Source organism: Nelusetta ayraudi, unplaced genomic scaffold (genome assembly GCF_046127955.1).
Source record: "Nelusetta ayraudi isolate G7.1 ecotype Tasmania unplaced genomic scaffold, CSIRO-AGI_Nayr_v1 ptg000095l, whole genome shotgun sequence".
In the NCBI taxonomy this organism is placed as follows: domain Eukaryota; kingdom Metazoa; phylum Chordata; class Actinopteri; order Tetraodontiformes; family Monacanthidae; genus Nelusetta; species Nelusetta ayraudi.
Window position 1 is genome coordinate 110,924 of NW_027466145.1, and position 22,556 is coordinate 133,479.

Consider the following 22,556-nt stretch of genomic DNA (forward strand, 5'->3'; position numbering starts at 1 on the left):
AAAAAAAAGTTTCATAATCATACTTTAGGGTCAACCTACTTTGCCTCCAATGGATGTGTTGGTCTGTGGAGAACCTGCGCGGAACCCATACAGACATGCAAGCTCCAAACAGAGAGGCCCAGCAATGAGACAGTGCAGCTAACTGCACCACGCTGATGACCTGTTTCTCTATGGAATAATTATTACAAAAAAATATTGGTATAATTGCTGTGTGAAAATAGAATCAGTCTTGACGGAAGCCAGTTTAAATGACAGAACATGCCCATTAAAAAGCGCAGTTTGGCTAATCAGATTAGCAGCGCTTAGCTTAGCTAGTTCCCCCTCCTAGTTGGAAACCACATTGCAGTGTTGTAGTCAAGACAGCACCAACTGAGACCAAGATGTCAGGACTAGAGAGCATCAAGATCGACATTTGAGGTTCGAGACCAAGACAAGACCAAGACTGTATATATGAAAGAAAAACAAAAAAGAAAAGAAAATATGACTACTGCGATGAACTGGTGACTTGTCCAGGGTGTCACCCTGCCTTCGCCCTAAGACAGCTGGGATAGGCTCCAGCAGACCCCCGTGACCCTGAATAGGAATAAGTGGGTATAGAAGACGGATGGATGGATGGAAAATATGACTAGTATTACTAATGACCCCCCCCCCCGGTATTAACAAGGCATTTGTTTTCCACACAAAACTGTTACTCACTGGAAATTCTCTGTAAATCCAACATCCATCTTGGTTACATGACTTAAAGGTCCAGTGTGTAAAATTTAGCTTGATTTTTATATTATTTTTTAAATTGGTTAAAAGTTTAACATACTGCCCACAAATACATTAATACTAGTGTATTCTCGCAGTACAAAAACAGTCATTTGGTTTTCCTATATTAGACATTAAAGCACATGTTTTCTACATATCCCACAATGTATTTCTTCCCCATGTGAGGTAGGTCACCAAAACACTCCATCCATCTGCTCCTGCTCTGGGTCTTCTGGCAAATTTTACAACCCCAGGCCTAGTGGTCCACCAGTCATAAAACCTTGCCCAACCCTGACTTACATACAAACATACACTGACAGTCACTTGAATCCCCTTCCTTCCTTCGTCATCTTCGCTACGTTTAGACAACTGAATACGTTGAGTTGGTGCCATGTGACTGGGCTGACAAACTACTTGTCTGGACAACCAATTGGAACATTCAGCCGTGTAGGCCAGTGAGTGTAGATTCGGTGAAATTAACCTAATTTAGGGAAATAATAAATGCGGTCCTTACGTACGTCCTGCTGGATTTGTCTTGAGCATGATGCATTTTAGATCTTTTTTTTTCTTTTAAAAACGAAGATGTTTCATGCATAGCCAGGGACACACGGACACGGGGGCTTTATGCAGTCTGAAGTCACGAGCTGGCTCATCAGAACAGAACACAGGCAGGAGGAGAAAAAAGGGGGGCAGGGAAACAATCCTGTGTGGTCCGTTTAAGAAGCATAACAGCAGAGACAGTCTCACTTTCTGCCGAGCCAAAAACAAGACAACCGCCTTGCAAAACAATCACGCCTTTGTATCGATTCTTTGTGGAGTTTGAGTTTATCAGCTGACTAATCTAAAGAGAAGACCGTTGTTTTTTTTAGCTATCTGTTTGGATGTTTTTTGGGTTTTTTATTTTACAATGGTTTTCAATAGAACTGTTCTTTTTCTGCGGTTTGTTTGAATTTGGACATGATCATGAAGATTCTTCTCGCCTTCAGTCTTTGCTGCATCACCGGTGGGTAATGATACATTTCCCCTATTGAAAACAACAATAATAATTTGCTTACAATTAACTTGAAATTTGTTTGTGTGTTGTCAGTGCAATTTGGTTAATACAGATAAACCTGAAGTAAAATGAAATTAAAGCCAAAAACGTGGAATTTTGGTTAAGTGCCGAAAGATGTAACTTGTCTAAAAACTAATATTTGATTGTACAGTATATGTATGTTATTAAGATGCTACAACCAACCATCACTGAGGCAAAAAAAAAAAAAAAAATCACATTTAGCAGTAAACTAATTTCTGGTCAGAGAAAGAAGTGAATATATGAAATACATTTCAGTAAAAGCATGTTTCCAATTGATCCTTGCAAGCATGTTTGGAGTCAGACAGCAGCCGGACTGACTGAATCACAAGCTGAACTTTTTTATTTTTACCCAGGCAAGCAATTAAGAACAGATTCTTATTTACAAGTGCAGCCGGAAAATACTGCATGCCACCAGCAATGGAAGAGTGTTCAAAGTATATGCAAAGCACATATACCACACACTGTGCTTGATTACAAGATCAAATGATCTTATCCAGGGACAATGGCGCCACTGTTTCTGCGCTGGTTGCGCTGGTGTTTCACGCCTTGTTGCTCTTATCTGTCCTTATTTAGCGCCATTAATGCCACCATACAGTTGAATTTGCAATTTCTCAAAAGTCAAATGAGCTCGAACCGACGACTGACGGCGGGATTAGTTGAGGTGGGAACATGGCTGTTTGCTGGAAGACCCTGCAGGGCCTCGGAAGCATGAGATAAATCGCAGCTGGAGATAGAATTTAAAACCTGAATTCGAAGTGTGTGTGTGTGTGTGTGTGTGTGTGTGTGTGTGTGTGTGTGTGTGTGTGTGTGTGTGAGGAGGTTGGACGCTGCAATGTGAGTGGGTCCGTCAGGCGCCGTACCAGGTAGTCAACCTGGTCGTCTACTGCAGTATGTGGGCCATGGATGAGAACTAGATACTGGACTGGCAATATGGCGCTGCACCTGATTTTCTTTTTTGCCTAGTGGCCACTCGAGGTACTGCAGCAAAAAGAAATCCCATGCCGCCAAAAAAGCATTTTTTTTTTCCCATTAGACTGCAATACAAAAATAAACGTCTCTAAAACGGTGTGACTTGAAAGGCGGTTCATAGAAAATCTTTCTATTGCAGATTTTAGATTTTTCAGTCAATTAGTCTTAAAAAAAAAAAAAAAAAAAAAAATATATATATATATATATATGTATATATATATATATATATGTATATGTATATCTATATATATATATGTATATGTATATCTATATATATATATATATGTATGTATATATATATATATATATATATATATATATATATATATATATATGTATATATATATATATATATATATATATACATATATATATATATATATACATATATATATATAGATATATATACACATAAAGGCCAGAAAATGACCAGAAAAGAGTTTATTCCCAGCATCGTACATGCTGATGTGTCTTGGCTCTTTCTGATTGGCTGTGTCCTGATGCATCATGGGAGTTACAGCAACATGGTGTAAAGTGCACCCTCTAATGCAGAAGTCAAAACTCTTTTTTGGTGTCAGCGCTGGCCGAGCAACTTCATTCAAATGAATGGGCTGCCGTATTGGAGTCTAGGGGGGCCTGCATGTGGGATGTTCAGGAGTCCTTCATTCGGTCCAAGAAGAGATAATTCACTCTAATTCAATAAAGCTGCATTCCTCGGGGCTAAGTCCTTCCTCGACAGATTATTTATTTATTTCTTCCTTCTTTTTTTATTCCGCCTGCAGACTTGTTGTCGTGTTGCTGTAAATTCTCCTGATTATCGCGTGACGCATCTCGTCTCCTGTAACACATCCAGTCTTATCTCATGCGTACACACCGCATATTTACGGACCCTCTCTGTCTGAAAGCCTCCACTGTTCCCCCCGGAGCTCCTCATGAGGCCGCCCCGGACACTGGAGCAGCAGCAGGAAGTCTGCCTGGGAGCAGCCTCCTCTCCGCCACCGCCCCGCCCCTGGTGACCCTGCCTACCTCTGAGGGCGCCACCAGCACTGCCCCGCCGCCGGTGGCCGGCAAACTCAAAGGTAGCAGCCAGAGTGTTGGTGGCTGATCACCTGCACGAGGCTTTCAGGCTCCAACTGTACACAGCAGGAATTGTTTGTAATGTAGTGTCACACTAGTATTTGTCTTGTTGACTCATTCCCGATGTAGCAATATATCCCATCATGCTTTGCGTTCACACTTACCCCTAGGTAAAAAATGTGAGCGTTATTTTTTTTAGCGTGGGAAGAGACTTAGTGTAGTACATAATAGTCACGAAAATGCATATATGGGATGGGACGATGGGACATTTATATATACACGTATATGTATATATATATGTATATATATATATATATGTATATATATATATATATATATATATATATATATATACATACATATATATGTATATATATATATATGTATATATATATATATATGTATATATATATATATATATATATATATATATATATGTATATACACACATATATATATATATACACCGATGGTCGCCACGAAGAAATGGCGTAGCCCCTCTAAAGTGCACTATGCAGTCAGTGGGGGGCGCTCTCTGACACAGCCTTTGTCGTGGCTAATTATTGTCATTGTTCCTAAAATACACTAAATTCATAAAAAATCTCAATGAATCTGACCTTTTGAAGTTTTGAAGGTCTTTGTTTGTGTGACAAGAAAATGAGTGTTGTGGGGAGCAAGGCGTTGGCTCCGCCCCCTGAGCCCGCCCCATACCCGCCAGCAGGAGGTTGTGAAAACAGGGCTAAATATACTATTTTCTGGAGCTCTTGGAAAATAACTTAAGCAAGGCTGCTCCAGTGCACTCTGGCAATGAATTGGGAATTGACCGATTGCTGGAACTTTAAAATAGATTCAAATCGAACAAACAGCGTTTGGGAATGAGAGTGTAAAAAGATTATCAGCTTCGTTTTGGCAATTATGCAGATAAAAATGTACAATGCTTGTGTGTTTTTCAGGTCTGTCTGACAAAGTGAATTAGTTTGCGTATTAAATTAATCATGTGATATAAAGAGATGCTTTCAGACACATGTGACACACAGGAAGTCCCGCAACTCTTTGCTTGTTTTCCGAGGATCACTTCCAGCCGATGATGTTTGTTTGTTTGACGCAGTCAGCATAGCTGGCAGCCGCTAACATCCTGACATTAACAAGGCATTTTCCTCCACACAGCTCCTCCACATCTTTGTATACTGCACATAAATACATATACTGTATATTTCAGACAGGGTCACTGTCAAAAATAAACAATTTTATTACACAATCAACACGTTAGGTTTGGCGGTTTGGTTCTGCTTGGGGTCCTACTGCCCTTCCGCGCAAGCATGCGAGGAAGCCCGAGGCGGGGAGCCCTTCCCGCCCTTCACAAGCCATCGTGAAAGGCATAAGGCAGGGAGGGCAGCTCAGGTTCGGTTTGGGGACTCCCTCTCCCAAGTGCTTGCGTGAGAGGCCTGGGCAGGAAGCTCTTCCTGCCCTTCACGAGCCATCGTGAAAGGCGATGCAGGGAGCCCAGAGGCAGCAACAACGAACCAACCCTGCAGAACCAGAGCTACAGAGAGAATGTTAGTTTCAATCGTGATGGAGGAGCAGGGGAAGAGGGGGGTTGTTCGTTCGCCGGTGAAGAAGCAGAGGTTTTCCTACCCATGGAACGGTTCTCATATGTATAAGAATATGCATAGGGCAATGAGGGCCTTGCTCCCAGTTAGCTGCCACGATCGTTTGTAGCCGATGACGTTTGATTGCGTGTCTGCAGAAACCACAGTGGTCATCATTGTGTCTGTCAGCCTGGCCCTGCTGGTCTGTGCCATCATACCCCTCATATTCTATGGCCACTGTCGTACCAGCCGAGGTAAGGACACACACACACACACAGTACAAAGAGGGAACTCTAATGCAGAAACACGTTAACCAATTTCTCTCATCTCTTTTAAAAGCTCAGAGCAAACCTGGGGCGAACAACCCTGAGGTGGGTGTCAATGTATTTCGGGATGTCTCTGCCCCCCAACCTCTGCTAACTCGGTACCTTTGACTTTCTTACAGGCTGGTTGCTGTGAGCAGAACGCAGACACAGCCTCCTCCAATCAGGCGGCAGAGGCTCAAGACGCAACGAAAGAGTCCAACTCTCAGCAGTATGCTGCCGTCTCCCAGGCGCTCAATCCCAAAAGTCTGGACTGAGGCCTCTTTGCTCTGTTTTGAATGAATACAAGAAATAAAGTGTGCACATAGTGAACCTGACAGGTCAGATAAAAAGTTTTGCAAAAAAAACAACAAACATGGTCATGAATAAAGACAAACTTGTGGGCGAACTTGTTCTTCTTCACTTGTCTTTCTGAACAAATCCTATCTTCTTCAATAGCTGATTTGTTATTAGACATCAGCAACTGTGGATGATGATGGTGATGGTGATGATAATGATTGATGATGATAATGATGGTGATGATAATGAATGATGATGATGATGATGATGATGATGATGATGATGATGATGATGATGGTGATGATGATGGTGATGACGATGATGATGATGGTGATGACGATGATGATGGTGATGGTGATGTGATGGTGATGACAGTGATGGTGATGGAGGTGATGATAAGACACGTGCTTTTGTGGCAGGACCACGTAGTGCACACGTCGTCAAACTGGTCTGTTCTGCTCCCCACATCACACAGCTTCTCCCTTCATGGAGGAAGCTGTCTTCATGAAATGTTGTGTGATCTTGAACTGCGATCTGCAGGTGGCGCCACTGTACATGCATTACAATTCACTAGGATCGCCCAACTGGCCTATGTAATAATAATAATAATAATAATAATAATAATAATAATAATAATAATAATAATAATAATAATAATAATAATAATACATGATCTCCAAGACGACATCTGCACACTCTGCGATGCTGCTGCTTTTTATTATTATTATTATTATTATTATTATTATTTTTTATATAATTTTGCTCCTACTATCACCTGACCAGGACAAGTCAATTTGTTGTTGTTGCATTCGTCCCTTCATTAAGAACCAATAACAATTCATCAATCAATCAACACATCAAGTTGTCTTTGAGCTCATAAACCAGTAAACAGGTGCAATATCCAGCTCATCACACCAGTGAACTGTGTCCATTTCCTCTCCTGCTCCAGTGGATTCTGACTTTCTGACTGAGAGTTTTCTTCAGTTTGAGTTTCTCACAGGGGCTTGTCTTAAACACTCCCCCACTCCCCAACGTTCTTTGTTTATTTTCTTCATTTCTCTGCTAGTTTATTCGGACGTCTGGTCACATTTCAAGCACAACTTTTACTTCCTCATCCGGTCTCGGATGTGCATGACACATTTATTCTGCCAGGGGACCTCACACTGTGTGGCTTCTGAGGAACAGACACAAAATGCACTTCAACTTTCCGACTGCTACACACACACACACACACACACACACACACACACACGAAACATACATGATAATATCTTAAGTTCCATCTCTGCCAGATAGCTGACAAATGCTGCACAGAGGACAGATTGTGACTTTTCACAGATACTGCACATGAAAATCTACTTTGTTACATGGTTTGTTTTTTTGTTTTTTTGTTATTTTTCTTTCCAACCAATACAGCAGTAAAGAAAGCAAAAAAAATAAAAAAAAAAATAAAATGAATCTAAACACAAAATGATGTGAAAGCAGTGAGACTTGTGTCAAGGCTCACCAACTGAAAGCACAGTCAGCATATTTACAAAAGAAAAAAAAAAAAAGAGTAAGTGCCAGCGATGCCCCCCTCCAAACGTTATAATCTTATTTGCTCATTTCTTCTTTGTTTAGAAACACAGGTTTCACTTCTACTTGAAAAAAAGAAAGAAAATTCAATAGAAGTGAAGCGTGTCGGAAAACAAGGCATGGAGCTCTATCAGTCAAGACTAGAGGGTGTGAAGGTAGAAGCAGACGCCCCCACGCCTCAACTTTTGAGAGACATTTACAGATGCATTTACCACACTGCTCAGCGAGCGCCAAAGCATGACGACACGCGACAGGTGTTAGATGAATGCAAAAACTCTCGGAGATAAATCACTTGAAATGAAGCCTGACACGCCAGCAATCAGGATGAAGACCGTCTTTCTACTCTCGTGTCTCCTCTACGGTGAGTCTCCCGATAAATAGACTTGAGGTTAAAAAAAAACAAAACAAAACAAAACAAAACAAAACAAAACAAAAAAACCTTTGAGGTTTTGCCATACTGTCACATGTTCTACCCACAGAAGGAGCCAGCTTCCACATCCAAGGGTTGGAAAGAGGACACGTCTACTTCCACTGTTTACACAGCAACGCCTGGACAAACAGCAAATACTTCTGCAGGCATCCGTGCCAAGAGGAAAAGGACATAGTGATCGCGGTGAATTCAAGACAGACGGCAGAGTCGGGGAGGTTCACTCTGTACGACGGGGGAAACGAGCTGACCGTGAACATCAGCAGGCTCCAGCTGTCCGACGCGGGGTTGTACTATTGTGGGGTGGACAGGTTCGGTTACGACACCTTCATCGAGGTCCATCTGACAGTCGACAAAGGTACGAGAACTCAAAAGTCAGCTGGGGAATTTCTGGGAGTCCTCATGAGGACAGTTGTGTTGGTCTTTCTTCTATTTTACACACACACACACACACACACGTTAATTAAAACTCCTGTAAACGGCACAATTTTTTTAAAACTTGCGACTGGTTTAAAGGCACCTGCGGAAATCGTGCACGCGCCGCAGCCCTCCTGTTCACACCACCAGACGCGCATGTCTCTGCGACGGTCGACAAGCGCTTCTGCTCAGCTGCTGTTTACCCCCATTCAGACATCCGTCTACTTCTCCACTTCCAAGATCATTGTTTATTAATTATTTATTTAATTAATTAATTGATGCACACTGGGACTTCCAAAACAAATTCCTATGTGTTCTTGCACAAATGGCAATAAAAGTAATCTGAATCTGAATCTGAATCTGAATCTGAATCAATTTCACATCATCCATCCTGACATGACAACAACTCCTCTCTGCCTCTCTCTCACTCTTTCTCTTTTTATCTGTGTGTTTAGACACCCACCTCTTTCGTGTGTGTTTGTTTCATCTCTTTGACAAACATAACATACACAAATATGATCGAAACTCAGGAGAGAATTAGTGGTAGTGAAGCCCCCTTGACATATGCGCAAAGAAATTGCTAGTAATTATCCGTTTGGGTTTGTTTTTTGAACAAAAACAAACCCAACAGTCCATGCCCTTGGTGTGCACCAAATGTGGGTTCAAAAAAAAAATTTTTTTTCATTTTCACACACTTCAAAAATACTATAAATTCTTATCCATACAAAAGTCAAGTGCAGCTAAACTGCGTAATTACTGACAGTTCAGTGAGCAAAGTGCAATTGTGTTGGCCAAATATGGTCATGCTGGTCGCAGCTTGGTGGGCGGTGAGCACATCGCCAGATGTGTATTTCTGTGTGAGGTTTGTGTGTGATGGAAAAGGGATCGATGCATGACTCTGTGGTGCAAACGGTGCAGGCGATTGAACTCTGTTTGTCACAACCCCCACACTCATACTGTTTGCCATAAACGTCGGCCTCAGCCAACCACACAGGTGATGGCTGAGCTGGTGTTTGGTGGGCACAGAGTTCAGCCTGTTCTCTGTGTGGTCCCTGAGATTTGCACTACCAGCCGTATAGAGACACACAAGAGGCCTAAATGCCCCAGTTTGGCTGCAATTTTGCTGTTAATCAGACATTTTAGCTGTCAAATTTTTTTGTTTCTCTCCTCTTAGTTCCAGAACCAACCACCACTGATCCTCCTACATGTCCGACGACCACCACGCCACCTCCAAGTACATACCAGTCTACCCAGTTCACAAGGGACACTGTTCCCACAGGCAGGAGGACAAGCATTGAAATTCCTTCAAATAGAGGACACCTGAATGGATATAAGTAATGGAGTAACATTATTTCTAACTTTACAGGTTCAAACTTCACCACTGGAGGGGATCCAATTATAGGTTAGGTTCTGTGAAAGGTTTAAGTGAAGACACGACATCTTACACAACATATTTTGTAATATAGAAACTGATATTTGCTTTTTTTTTTTTTTTTCTTTCAATCAGGCACTGCGCTGCATGCTGGTTTGGGGGCTGCAGCCCTGCTCTCTATCTTGGTGCTGGTGATATACTTCAGGAAATGCAGAAACCGCCTAAAGGCTCAAGCACCGGTTCACTTAAGCAACAGTGACTTTGTCAAAGGGCACAAAGCTGTGGTGAGAAAACAACAGAGACCTGCTGGAGGCCTAATAGTGCCTGTCAAATGATCAAATTCTCTTCTCACTGTTTTTTTGGTTTTTTTGCATGCGTTTATTCATTAATGCATCTCATGGAAACAATACAATCGTTTTCAATAGCTGCTGCCTTAAAAATGGTTTCTCAAGTTCACAGCAAGTCTTGTTTACAATTGGTGCATGATCAGAAGCCAGTATTGTGCCTGTAATGTGCTTAGTCACTGGACCGTCTAACTATGTTTGAGCAAAATACATTATTATCATCCATTTTTTTAATTAGATAATACATTCCAGTGACAAGGCAGCAACGGTTTCAGCTTCAAAAAGTTTGTTCATACAAAAGTTAATATAATGAACTTGACACCAAACCTTATGCTGATTGGCCGACTAACGCCATATAAAGTTTCTCAATATCAGGCTTTCGTTTACGAACGCAATGAAGAGGAGGCTGAAGTCCATGATTCTCTCCCAGCAAACATTCTCTTATGTTCATGTGAATAAAACCCAACAGCTTTAGGAAACAACAATTTGTGTTGTTTTGTGCTGAACTAAATAAACCACGGGAAGTATGTTTAAGAGAAGACAGAGAGTTGTCGACACAATTCAGTTCTCATCATTAATCTCTGCTCTGCCGGTTCAACAGGCCAAACATGAGAGCCCCGGGATCAGTGAGAGCGCACTGCAACCTTCAAAAGGAAAAACAGCAAAGAGCAGCCCTTACAAACAACCACCGAGGCGGAAAAAGCAAACCTATGCGTCCAATGCAGGACGGAGCCAACCTCACGATATTTATGAAAACGTCAGTTTCCACAAAGGAGCTGCAAGCTCGAGAGATGAGGCTGCAAACTTGCATGAGGCGGACGACGTGTGTGCAATCTACAACAATGTGTAACGCACGTTGCCAATGGAAGCCTCTGAGATAGAAGGTGAACCAGTCTTGGAAAAAAAAAACTACCGCTGCTGAATGTTGGACAATTGACAATTGTTGGACAGCAGGTTCTCGCTTCACGTCCTGGACGGACTCAAGGACTGTGAGGTCTGTGGTTTGGTTTGGTTTGGTTTGCCTCCATCAAAGACAAAGGGACCTTTCGAACGTCTTACACTATGACATATTAAAGACAAATGATGATAATAAAAATAGTCAAAGATGCGCCGTTCATATTTGGGTCTTGTGAATAGTCAATATTAAGATTTAAGTACGGCAAAAAAAAAACAACAACAATGCATTGAATGAAACAACAATCAACTGAAGACTTTCCAATTTGAAGGCAGTTTATGTAACGAGAATGTTGAAAGTTATTCATTTAACTGGAAACATCGTACCAGAAGAGTACGTCAGTGTTAAAGAAGGACCGTTGGTAGTATAAAAAAATAAAATTGTGACATTACACAATTTTAAAGTAGTGCTCCTTTAAGAGGCAAAAGGCCAAAATGTTTTTTTCTACTGTCCTTGAGTCAAACTGGGTCTGCATCAATTTTTTTTTTTCAAAATCAAATTTTCATCATTTTTATTTAAATTATTTTTTCATTAACACAAAAAGTTATTGTGTCAGATTTCATATTTTAAGAAAAGAAATAGTGTATTTTAAAAGTGCCTGCAAACTTTGTTGACTCACTGATGACTCATAAATACAAAGTGCAGTTGAAAGTATCCTGTAAATTCCAAGTTCATATTCAAGCCTGTTTTTCTTTCTTGTCATTTTTTCCCACATTTGGATAATAAAAACTCTATGTACACTGTTGGAAACACTAAAAGGCTTACTTTAAAACAATTGATACAGGGCTGTCTGATGAATCAATGTTCGCACATTCCACACATAGCTCAAAGTGTTTTTTTGTTTGTTTGTTTGGTTGTTGTTGTTTTTTTTGTAGGGACGTTTACTCAAAGGAAACTGGCAAATGTAAGATGTAGGAAGTGTAAATGTAGGAAGTGCAACAAAAATAAAATAAGAGGAAGCAAACGCGGGCACAGTTGTGCCATATATTTGGAGTGAATGGCTGCAACGTAAATGCAGGGTGTTAAGAAAAAGACTTGAAAGAACAAAGGATGTTTGATTTTTTAAAAAGAGCAATGGAGGTGACTGTATTGATGTTTGTCATTCTTGTGGGAGGTAAGGTTTTCTTTCTTTCTTTTTTTAAGTACAAACAGTACTGCTCTTTCTTCCTATGCATTGTTCGTACTATTGAAGCCTTGTCCCGTTAACTTTATTTTTGCTTTGAATGTGTGGGCTTTTAAAAAAAAAAAAAAAAAAAAAAAAAAAAAAGCGTGAGGGTGCTTTTAAACACGTTTCCGGTTAGAGAGAAACTCTGTGACCACGATTCCACTGTCGTGAGTGGAAACCGCTCACTGTGTAGAGAACAGTGAAGACACAACGCCCTCTGTCTGCGTTGTTCTCTAACTTCATGTTCACTGACTACTGAGGTTATGGTGTGTGGAAGCATCCCTTGTCAGAATCATTGCCTTCTCCACCCAAACACCCTGCAAGTGAACAGCTAGCACTCGATGCCAACAGTCGCATATCAGATACAACTATCGCAGCCTACATGTGTTAAGTGGGGAAATAAAACGTGACTGCGGGGTGAAAAACAAGGGGGTCTTTGTTTGCCTGATGTGCTCGAAGATTTATGCCATTTGACACTTCCGTCTTCTGAGCCGCGACGGTTCTCCTCCTGGTCTTTTCTGTGTTCAGGGCGAGCTGCGCTCACATGTCACGGGTGACGTGCCTGGGACCGTTTTTCTTCGCAATGTACACATCCATGTAGTGCAAAAACACGATATCTAGCGGTGATATTTGGCAAAATTGGGGGTGCAGGAGACAATTCTGACAGATGCGGAAAGTAGCGAAGTACAAATACGTGCAGTGACGTGCAGACATTTTGAGGTGGTGCTCAAGTGGAAAAAAGGGGCAACTTGTGCACCGCGTTGAACCGCCGACTGTGAGATTTATTACAGTTATATTATATTACCTTGTAATGCATATGCAATTCTGTTGTAATTGCATATGCATTTATTCCATTAGACTATTGGAATAGGTCAATATGCACAGTGTTGTTTTTTTTTGTTTTGTATTTTTTTACAGTGTACAGTATATGGCCTAAGGTGTCATCACTCAATTCTGGATTAATATAGATTTATGATTCAAAATGTGTCTCTGTGTGTGCCAGTGTCTCCCCATTAGACTATTGCAATACATACATGCAATTAAGACATACAGTAATTGCATATGCATTGACTATTGGGACATCGGACCAATGCCATGCTCCCTTTGTGTGTGTGTGTGTGTGTGTGTGTGTGTGTGTGTGTGTGTGTGTGTGTGTGTGTGTGTGTGTGTGTGTGTGACACAATTCAGTTCTCATCATTAATCTCTGCTCTGCCGGTTCAACAGGCCAAACATGAGAGCCCCGGGATCAGTGAGAGCACACTGCAACCTTCAAAAGGAAAAACAGCAAAGAGCAGCCCTTACAAACAACCACCGAGGCGGAAAAAGCAAACCTATGCGTCCAATGCAGGACGGAGCCAACCTCACGATATTTATGAAAACGTCAGTTTCCACAAAGGAGCTGCAAGCTCGAGAGATGAGGCTGCAAACTTGCATGAGGCGGACGACGTGTGTGCAATCTACAACAATGTGTAACGCACGTTGCCAATGGAAGCCTCTGAGATAGAAGGTGAACCAGTCTTGGAAAAAAAAAACTACCGCTGCTGAATGTTGGACAATTGACAATTGTTGGACAGCAGGTTCTCGCTTCACGTCCTGGACGGACTCAAGGACTGTGAGGTCTGTGGTTTGGTTTGGTTTGGTTTGCCTCCATCAAAGACAAAGGGACCTTTCGAACGTCTTACACTATGACATATTAAAGACAAATGATGATAATAAAAATAGTCAAAGATGCGCCGTTCATATTTGGGTCTTGTGAATAGTCAATATTAAGATTTAAGTACGGCAAAAAAAAAACAACAACAATGCATTGAATGAAACAACAATCAACTAAAGACTTTCCAATTTGAAGGCAGTTTATGTAACGAGAATGTTGAAAGTTATTCATTTAACTGGAAACATCGTACCAGAAGAGTACGTCAGTGTTAAAGAAGGACCGTTGGTAGTATAAAAAAATAAAATTGTGACATTACACAATTTTAAAGTAGTGCTCCTTTAAGAGGCAAAAGGCCAAAATGTTTTTTTCTACTGTCCTTGAGTCAAACTGGGTCTGCATCAATTTTTTTTTTTCAAAATCAAATTTTCATCATTTTTATTTAAATTATTTTTTCATTAACACAAAAAGTTATTGTGTCAGATTTCATATTTTAAGAAAAGAAATAGTGTATTTTAAAAGTGCCTGCAAACTTTGTTGACTCACTGATGACTCATAAATACAAAGTGCAGTTGAAAGTATCCTGTAAATTCCAAGTTCATATTCAAGCCTGTTTTTCTTTCTTGTCATTTTTTCCCACATTTGGATAATAAAAACTCTATGTACACTGTTGGAAACACTAAAAGGCTTACTTTAAAACAATTGATACAGGGCTGTCTGATGAATCAATGTTCGCACATTCCACACATAGCTCAAAGTGTTTTTTTGTTTGTTTGTTTGGTTGGTTGTTGTTTTTTTTGTAGGGACGTTTACTCAAAGGAAACTGGCAAATGTAAGATGTAGGAAGTGTAAATGTAGGAAGTGCAACAACAATAAAATAAGAGGAAGCAAACGCGGGCACAGTTGTGCTACATATTTGGAGTGAATGGCTGCAACGTAAATGCAGGGTGTTAAGAAAAAGACTTGAAAGAACAAAGGATGTTTGATTTTTTAAAAAGAGCAATGGAGGTGACTGTATTGATGTTTGTCATTCTTGTGGGAGGTAAGGTTTTCTTTCTTTCTTTTTTTAAGTACAAACAGTACTGCTCTTTCTTCCTATGCATTGTTCGTACTATTGAAGCCTTGTCCCGTTAACTTTATTTTTGCTTTGAATGTGTGGGCTTTTAAAAAAAAAAAAAAGAAAGAAAGAAAAGCGTGAGGGCGCTTTTAAACACGTTTCCGGTTAGAGAGAAACTCTGTGACCACGATTCCACTGTCGTGAGTGGAAACCGCTCACTGTGTAGAGAACAGTGAAGACACAACGCCCTCTGTCTGCGTTGTTCTCTAACTTCATGTTCACTGACTACTGAGGTTATGGTGTGTGGAAGCATCCCTTGTCAGAATCATTGCCTTCTCCACCCAAACACCCTGCAAGTGAACAGCTAGCACTCGATGCCAACAGTCGCATATCAGATACAACTATCGCAGCCTACATGTGTTAAGTGGGGAAATAAAACGTGACTGCGGGGTGAAAAACAAGGGGGTCTTTGTTTGCCTGATGTGCTCGAAGATTTATGCGATTTGACACTTCCGTCTTCTGAGCCGCGACGGTTCTCTTCCTGGTCTTTTCTGTGTTCAGGGCGAGCTGCGCTCACATGTCACGGGTGACGTGCCTGGGACCGTTTTTCTTCGCAATGTACACATCCATGTAGTGCAAAAACACGATATCTAGCGGTGATATTTGGCAAAATTGGGGGTGCAGGAGACAATTCTGACAGATGCAGAAAGTAGCGAAGTACAAATACGTGCAGTGACGTGCAGACATTTTGAGGTGGTGCTCAAGTGGAAAAAAGGGGCAACTTGTGCACCGCGTTGAACCGCCGACTGTGAGATTTATTACAGTTATATTATATTACCTTGTAATGCATATGCAATTCTGTTGTAATTGCATATGCATTTATTCCATTAGACTATTGGAATAGGTCAATATGCACAGTGTTGTTTTTTTTTGTTTTGTATTTTTTTACAGTGTACAGTATATGGCCTAAGGTGTCATCACTCAATTCTGGATTAATATAGATTTATGATTCAAAATGTGTCTCTGTGTGTGCCAGTGTCTCCCCATTAGACTATTGCAATACATACATGCAATTAAGACATACAGTAATTGCATATGCATTGACTATTGGGACATCGGACCAATGCCATGCTCCCTTTGTGTGTGTGTGTGTGTGTGTGTGTGTGTGTGTGTGTGTGTGTGTGTGTGTGTGTGTGTGTGTGTGTGTGTGTGTGTGTGTGACATTCCTAGGCTTGGGCCATTTTAGTTTCCGGGGGGATGTTGAGCGATTTTTGGTCAGTTTTGAGTGCACTGTGACTTCAAAGGGCCGAAAAATGAAAACGGTTGGGATCTACATCAGTAATCATTGCCGACAGTATAATGAAATGAGAGGCATTCCTTTTCCCTTTGCGTGTGTTTTGCGCAGGTTTGAAGCCGACCAAGGGTGAGGAACACCAAGGTGTCAGAGGGGGTGTGGTCGACATACGGTGCTACCACTCAAATGCATACCACAATGTCAAATACTTCTGCAGAGACCCGTGCAAGGATTCAGACGTGCTGGTCACGAGCCAGGAAATAAAGCCCAAGGGAAGATACAACATCACGGATCAGGGGAACACGTTCTTGGTGACAATCTCTGACCTGGAAATAAATGACTCTGGACCTTACAAGTGTGGAATACAGAGGATAGGTTTGGACACATACCAAAAAGTTGTCCTTACAGTCATAGAGGGTGAGTTAATGCAGCAGCAGTTGTGACCAACAGCTGCTCATTTTCTCATTGGTCAGCTGACCAATCTGATCTGCTAATTTAAAAAAAAAAATTACGGACACAAAAGACAATGAAACAACATTAATCATTCTTCTTGCTTCTAGACTCGCAGCATAAAGCACGTCCCGTCCACCTACCTGAGTCCTTTACCGAGGAAGCAAACGATGAAACAGCACCACCCTCTAGTACTGAGCATCTGCATTTTTTTGTTGTTATTTATTTCATTTTTTTTTTTTTTTTGAGGTGACGTTGGTACCTGATTGACAGGCAAGCTCGTGAAACGTGGTGTCCTATCATTCCAGGGAAGCTGGTGTACATCGGGACCTGTCTCGGGGTGGTCGTATTCACTCTGATCATTGTCGTCCTGATATTCTTCACACATCACAGAAACAGCAGAGGCAGCACATCTTGTGGTATGACGCTAAAATGACATTCACCGGAAAAACAAAACAAAAACTTTGACACTTTCCAACTGACAGCAGCAGCACGGCTGGAAAGACTCAGAGAATTTAATCAAAAGTGACTGAATAAAAATAGTGTTCAAATTACATCTTTTATATGTTTGACTCGCATTATGTGACCCCTGATTTTCTGGAGTATAATATTTGTGATTTTCAGCTACAAATTTCAATAGTGAAAAATGCAGTGGCAACAAACTTTCTATGATCACTCAATCGCTCAGATTCTAACTCTGAAATCCTGCTCATCCACCTTGCCAACAGTCAAGAAAAAGCACAGTGACTGGCTAATTTGCATGGATACCACACGCAGTCATCTTTGTTTAAAGATTTAAGGAGGCAGGCGCTACCAGAGAGCTTCAGTTGTGTTAAAAAATCTAGACACGGCTGATTGGATAGTACAAAAAAAATTATGTTGAAGGCTGTTTTTTGGGGGTGAACAATGTGGTTCCACTTCAACCTCAGCTCACTGTAAAAACCACTGACACATGTAGCAAACTGTCACACAGACAAGACTTGTTAAGATAAGTTTAACAAAACTGACTTATGAGCTTGAATATGATTGACATTTGGGCAGGTGGAGCACTTACATTCATTTTTAAGGAGATACACGCTTGACCAATTTAGAAATCAGTTGAAATTTTTTGGAATTTTGGGTAGTTTTACTATATGTCCTGGTTGAGAAGGTCTGCACTAAAAAAAAATTTTTTGCGGTTTGATGCCACTAAAAACGAACAGGTCACCTCCAGAAAATGTCAAACAAACCGTCGTCCCAGCCTTCCAGGGATAATCTCTCATCTCTCTTCAAAACAGGGAGGGCCACTGACACGGTGCACACAACGGCGCTCTGCCGGGAAGAAGACGTACAAAGCCGCGTCACGCCTTCTCCCTGCCAAACAGCCAGTCAGCACGAGGGGGCAGACAACGGGGCGACCACCCAGCAGGGCAGGGGCGGAGGACAGGCGGATAACATATACTCCAACATTGACTTTTCCGCGGAGCCTCGGGTGCCACCAGACAACCTCTGCTACTCCACTGTTAGCTTCCCCAGGGTCCCACCCGAGAGCCCTGTCGCCTCCATCGCCAATACTTACTCCACCATCACCTACCTGCCATCAGATGAGTCGTTGGTCTACAGCAACATCTGAACATCTGCCTGTGTCTTAGCCTGGAGTATGTGTCGTATTTATAGCTTTACTCAGTATGTTCCTAGCATATGGAGTAGTCTTTGTGGCTAAGTATGGGTTCTATTTCATTTGCCGTATCACAAATTCAGAACGGTACATTGCACCAGGCTCTCAGGTTTGCTGGTGAAGACAGCGTCACATCCCTCCGTCATGTGCCACAAATACATACACAAGTACAGTAAAAGCTGAAACAGTAACAAGGCTGGTTAAAATTATGCTCTGTCAGACAAATGGGAGGATGGAAGGTCCTGTTTCAGACCCAGTTGCAGGTCTGCACCCAGGACCGACCTGTCCAGGTCCCAGCTAGCAGGGAAGGAGCCCTCCCTCCCATGTTGTCTTCAAGGTTGTTGCACCAGAGACATAGACAAGGATGAAGGTCTTTTATTCCGGGTCTTTCTGACATTCATTAATATCTCCTGTGGGCCACTGGGGACAACCTTGACACCTACGACTTGCATAACAATAACGACAGAAGAGGATGTTTAGTTTCCATCTCAGCTTCTTCACTGACTGTTGTGTAACTCTTGTCCTGTGCCAAAAAGAATGTGAGCGATGCTTCTTTGATATGTATATTTAAATGATACCATAATTTCTTTGTTATTCAAACTGTTTGTGTGTAATGCGTGTATTTATTTTTATTCCATTTTATCATCATGCATGGAAGACGGAAAATTCACGTGCGCAAATCTGGTATCGGTTTCCCAAGTCAAACACGCCGTAAAAGGCAGGTTTTCCATGAGAGCGGGAAAAGAACACGGCGTGTTCACAGTGACCATTTTCGCTTTGAGCCGGAATGACAGTGGAAGATACCGATGTGACATGGAAAAGTTCCACAACAGCATCACCAGCGAATGTTTGACCCAGATCAGCCTGATTGTGTCAAGTAAGCGTGGGTCATTTTCTTTGTAGCTCACAGACAAATATACCGAAAGGTCAACGTTTTCCATACACAAACGTTTTGGCCATTACTTCAACTCATCTCTCCTTTTCAATTAAAGGATTAAACATTAATAATATGTATATATGTACGGCAAGACAGAAAACAACCTGGCAACCATTTGGTTCATGCAATGGTTTAAAGGTCCAGTGAGTAAAATTTCTAAGAAAGCCCACTTGATTGCATGCTTCATATTTAGGATGCTGTCAGGCAGGCTTCCTTAAAAAACTGGTGGCGCAAGATGCAAAGATTCATTAATATATTTATGGGCAGTACTTTAAGCTTTTACCTATATAAAAATCATAACTCAAGCCAAATTTTACACACTGGACCTTTAAAGAACGATGTACCTCAGCTGACACTTTGTACCTGTGTTCCGGAAGATTCCACTGGTGTCTCCTGGTCACAGCCATGGATCGTTGTGCGTGTAGTGGCCGCTCTGGTTTTCCTGGCAACAAGCGTTGCAGCACTGTTGGCGCTTTGGCCCAAACTGAAAGGTAAAATATGCAAAGACACACAAACTGCAAACACAAATGGACCACTGCAGACCAAGACACAGTCGCTGGTATGGTATCCTCTGTGTGCGCCGAAATCCTCCCGCTTAAAACAAAAGACAGCCAATGGGAGCACCATTCTGGCCCTTCTGCTTAGCTGCTTAGTTCCCCATGGTGGCTCAGGTGAGAATAGAGTTGCCAACCGTCCCCTTGGAAAAACAGAATTTTTCCATATTGACCTGCAATTATTCCACATTCTTCTGTGAGAATCAAAAATATTTTATACAATTTCTCTGTTGCTTATAATTTAAAACGCTAATTAACAACACTTCTGAGAATTACTGTTTTGTTCTGTTGAACGATGACCATCTACCTTAACTCCAAAGGTTAATATTTTTCTACATTTTTCCCGAAAACTGCACCATACAGGGCCTGTATATACACACACATTTCTGTTTTTGTCATATATAGGTTATCAAGGGGTCACTGCTTACACCTTGTGGTGGCAGACTCTAGATAATAACCACGCTCCCCTTTCTGTGAAGCAACAAAACAATGCACACTATTTCCTACTTAACATACATACACGGTTACTTTACCGAGAGAATTTCAGTGGCTCGTTTTATTTTTTGTCTCTGTTAGTTCAAGTACGCTGTCCTGCCCGAGGATCACCGGAGCCTGAGACAAACGCTGGGAGTCGGATCGAGGTGCGTAGGCACGTCGGGAAAGAAGGTCCCCCACCGTTTGCCCGACACTGCCCCCTGTCTTCCCCTGCAGGAACACCACTACGAGGAGATACAGACGTCAGACGGACAGGCAAATCTGCGCACCACCGTCTATGCCACCGTGGCTCCCACCCAGCAGTCCATCTACACCACCATCACATTCCAGGGCAGCACAGCCGCTGTCCCGGCCGACAGCAGCAAACCTTACGATGCAAATGATAGCAGCTCCTTGGCCCGTGACTGAGCCTCTGTGAGTGAGGCTGCCGCCCTTCCTCCCGCTGCTGAAGAGACTATGTATTTTGCAATCACAATCCCAAGTGAACCATGAGAGGAAACTGGTCCCCATCCCAGTGGTACTCCACCAGGTGATATTAGTTCGCACGTGGCTACATGTCAATGTTTCTCAATGAGGGTCTTTGTCATTTGGCACAATTCATACATTCAGCTAAGAACTTTTATTTGGTTTTCATTGTTTTGTTTTTTTTTTAACATTGCAATAAAGCATTAGTCCATTGTCTGTCCATCCACTAATCTGTTATGTTTATTCACAAATTATTGTTGTTGAGTGGATGACTTCTGTACAACAAAACATCCTGCTCTGAGTACTCCTAACTGACTGATATATATATATATATATATGTGTGTGTGTGTGTGTGTATATATATATATATATATATATATATATATATATATATATATATATATATATATATATATATATATATGTGTGTGTGTGTATATATATATATATATACATATATATATAAAAGGAATTTTGTTGTTTCAACTTTTTTGTATTTTAAAAATTGATCATTGAGAATGAAGTATTATTTCACAAACTCTTAATAAACACACACATTGTCAAAATAGTGCTTGCATGTGTGTTAAACCAGGGCAAAATGCCCATTTTACAGTCAGCCTTGCTCAGTTTCGACCCTGATGTGATAGGTAGCTCCCTCCTGTGGCTGATTTGGGCACTAGCCTTTGATAGGCCGCTGGGAGTCCTACCCAGCCTACAGAAAATAAGTAGTATTTGTGTTTCAAACACCTTTTTCGAAAACGTATTCACCCAACTGGCTCAAAGTCTGTGAGGAGTGGTGTTTAATGGGCAATTGCAGGCCCATTAAGTTTTGTTGGGTAAACTGGTGTAGTGCCTGTAGTAAGCATGTTTCTAGGGAGGTGTACAACTGCTGTAGAAGTACAGTGTCCATCCTAAGCCTTGACTGAACAACAAAACGACATCGCTCACGCAAAGTCATGATGGTGAAAGGCAATTTTGGCCACTGTAGTCTCAATCTTTGGAACCTGGTTTTTCATAAGAGAGCATACAACTGCATGAAACTGTAAGTTGTCTGTATCAGTCAACACACACACACACACACACACACACACACACACACACATCCTGACACAGTGACACATAGAGATAGAGAAAGAGAAAGCTGATCGACATCCCTTTCATTATTAGGTTGTTATTAGTTGCCAAAAATGAGAGGATATCATAGCATTTGATAACTTTCATTGTCCTCCCCAAAGTATGGAGTGAAATTTCTCAGTTTATTAATCTTAATCTCATACAGTTGGTACAAAAATCCACAGGTTAATAAAATCATCTGCAGAGCTGGTAAAACATTTCAAGAATTCAGTTTTTTTTGGCCAGATATAATTCTCTTCCATTCAATTGATAGTACCTCCTTAATAACAATAACATAACAGTAAACTACTTTAATTACTGTATCTAGTCATTATTTAACTACTAGTAACTACTAATTACTACTCATTAACTACACTGTATGATAATTTTCCTTAACTTATTTTACTTTGGTGGGGCCAAAGGGAGTGTTTTTGGTGACCCACCTCATAGGAGAAAAAAAATGTATATCATGGCATATGTAGAAAACACGTGCTTCAATGCCACTTGAAAATGAACCAGATCATTTTATGACTTACTGACTATTGATATCGTTTCTTCAAGTTCGG

General features: G+C 41.3%; 2 protein-coding genes across 2 annotated transcripts; both read left to right on the forward strand.

Moving 5' to 3' along the window:
• The first annotated feature begins 7,698 nt into the window (after positions 1–7,698).
• Positions 7,699–10,101, forward strand: LOC142902562 (CMRF35-like molecule 5). Its single transcript, XM_076047759.1, has 4 exons — positions 7,699–7,998; positions 8,117–8,422; positions 9,656–9,883; positions 9,989–10,101. Exons 1-3 carry the CDS (start codon positions 7,899–7,901, stop codon positions 9,817–9,819), a joined length of 570 nt encoding a protein of 189 aa, XP_075903874.1. The 5' UTR covers positions 7,699–7,898; the 3' UTR covers positions 9,820–9,883; positions 9,989–10,101.
• A 942-nt stretch (positions 10,102–11,043) lies between these two features.
• LOC142902561 (uncharacterized) lies at positions 11,044–21,200 on the forward strand. The gene is made up of 9 exons (XM_076047757.1): positions 11,044–12,266; positions 13,542–15,010; positions 16,431–16,736; positions 16,880–16,960; positions 17,078–17,188; positions 18,047–19,303; positions 19,741–19,854; positions 20,494–20,558; positions 20,629–21,200. The coding sequence occupies exons 2-6, from the start codon at positions 14,947–14,949 to the stop codon at positions 18,379–18,381; spliced, it is 897 nt and encodes a 298-aa protein (XP_075903872.1). The 5' UTR covers positions 11,044–12,266; positions 13,542–14,946; the 3' UTR covers positions 18,382–19,303; positions 19,741–19,854; positions 20,494–20,558; positions 20,629–21,200.
• Positions 21,201–22,556: the final 1,356 nt, after the last annotated feature.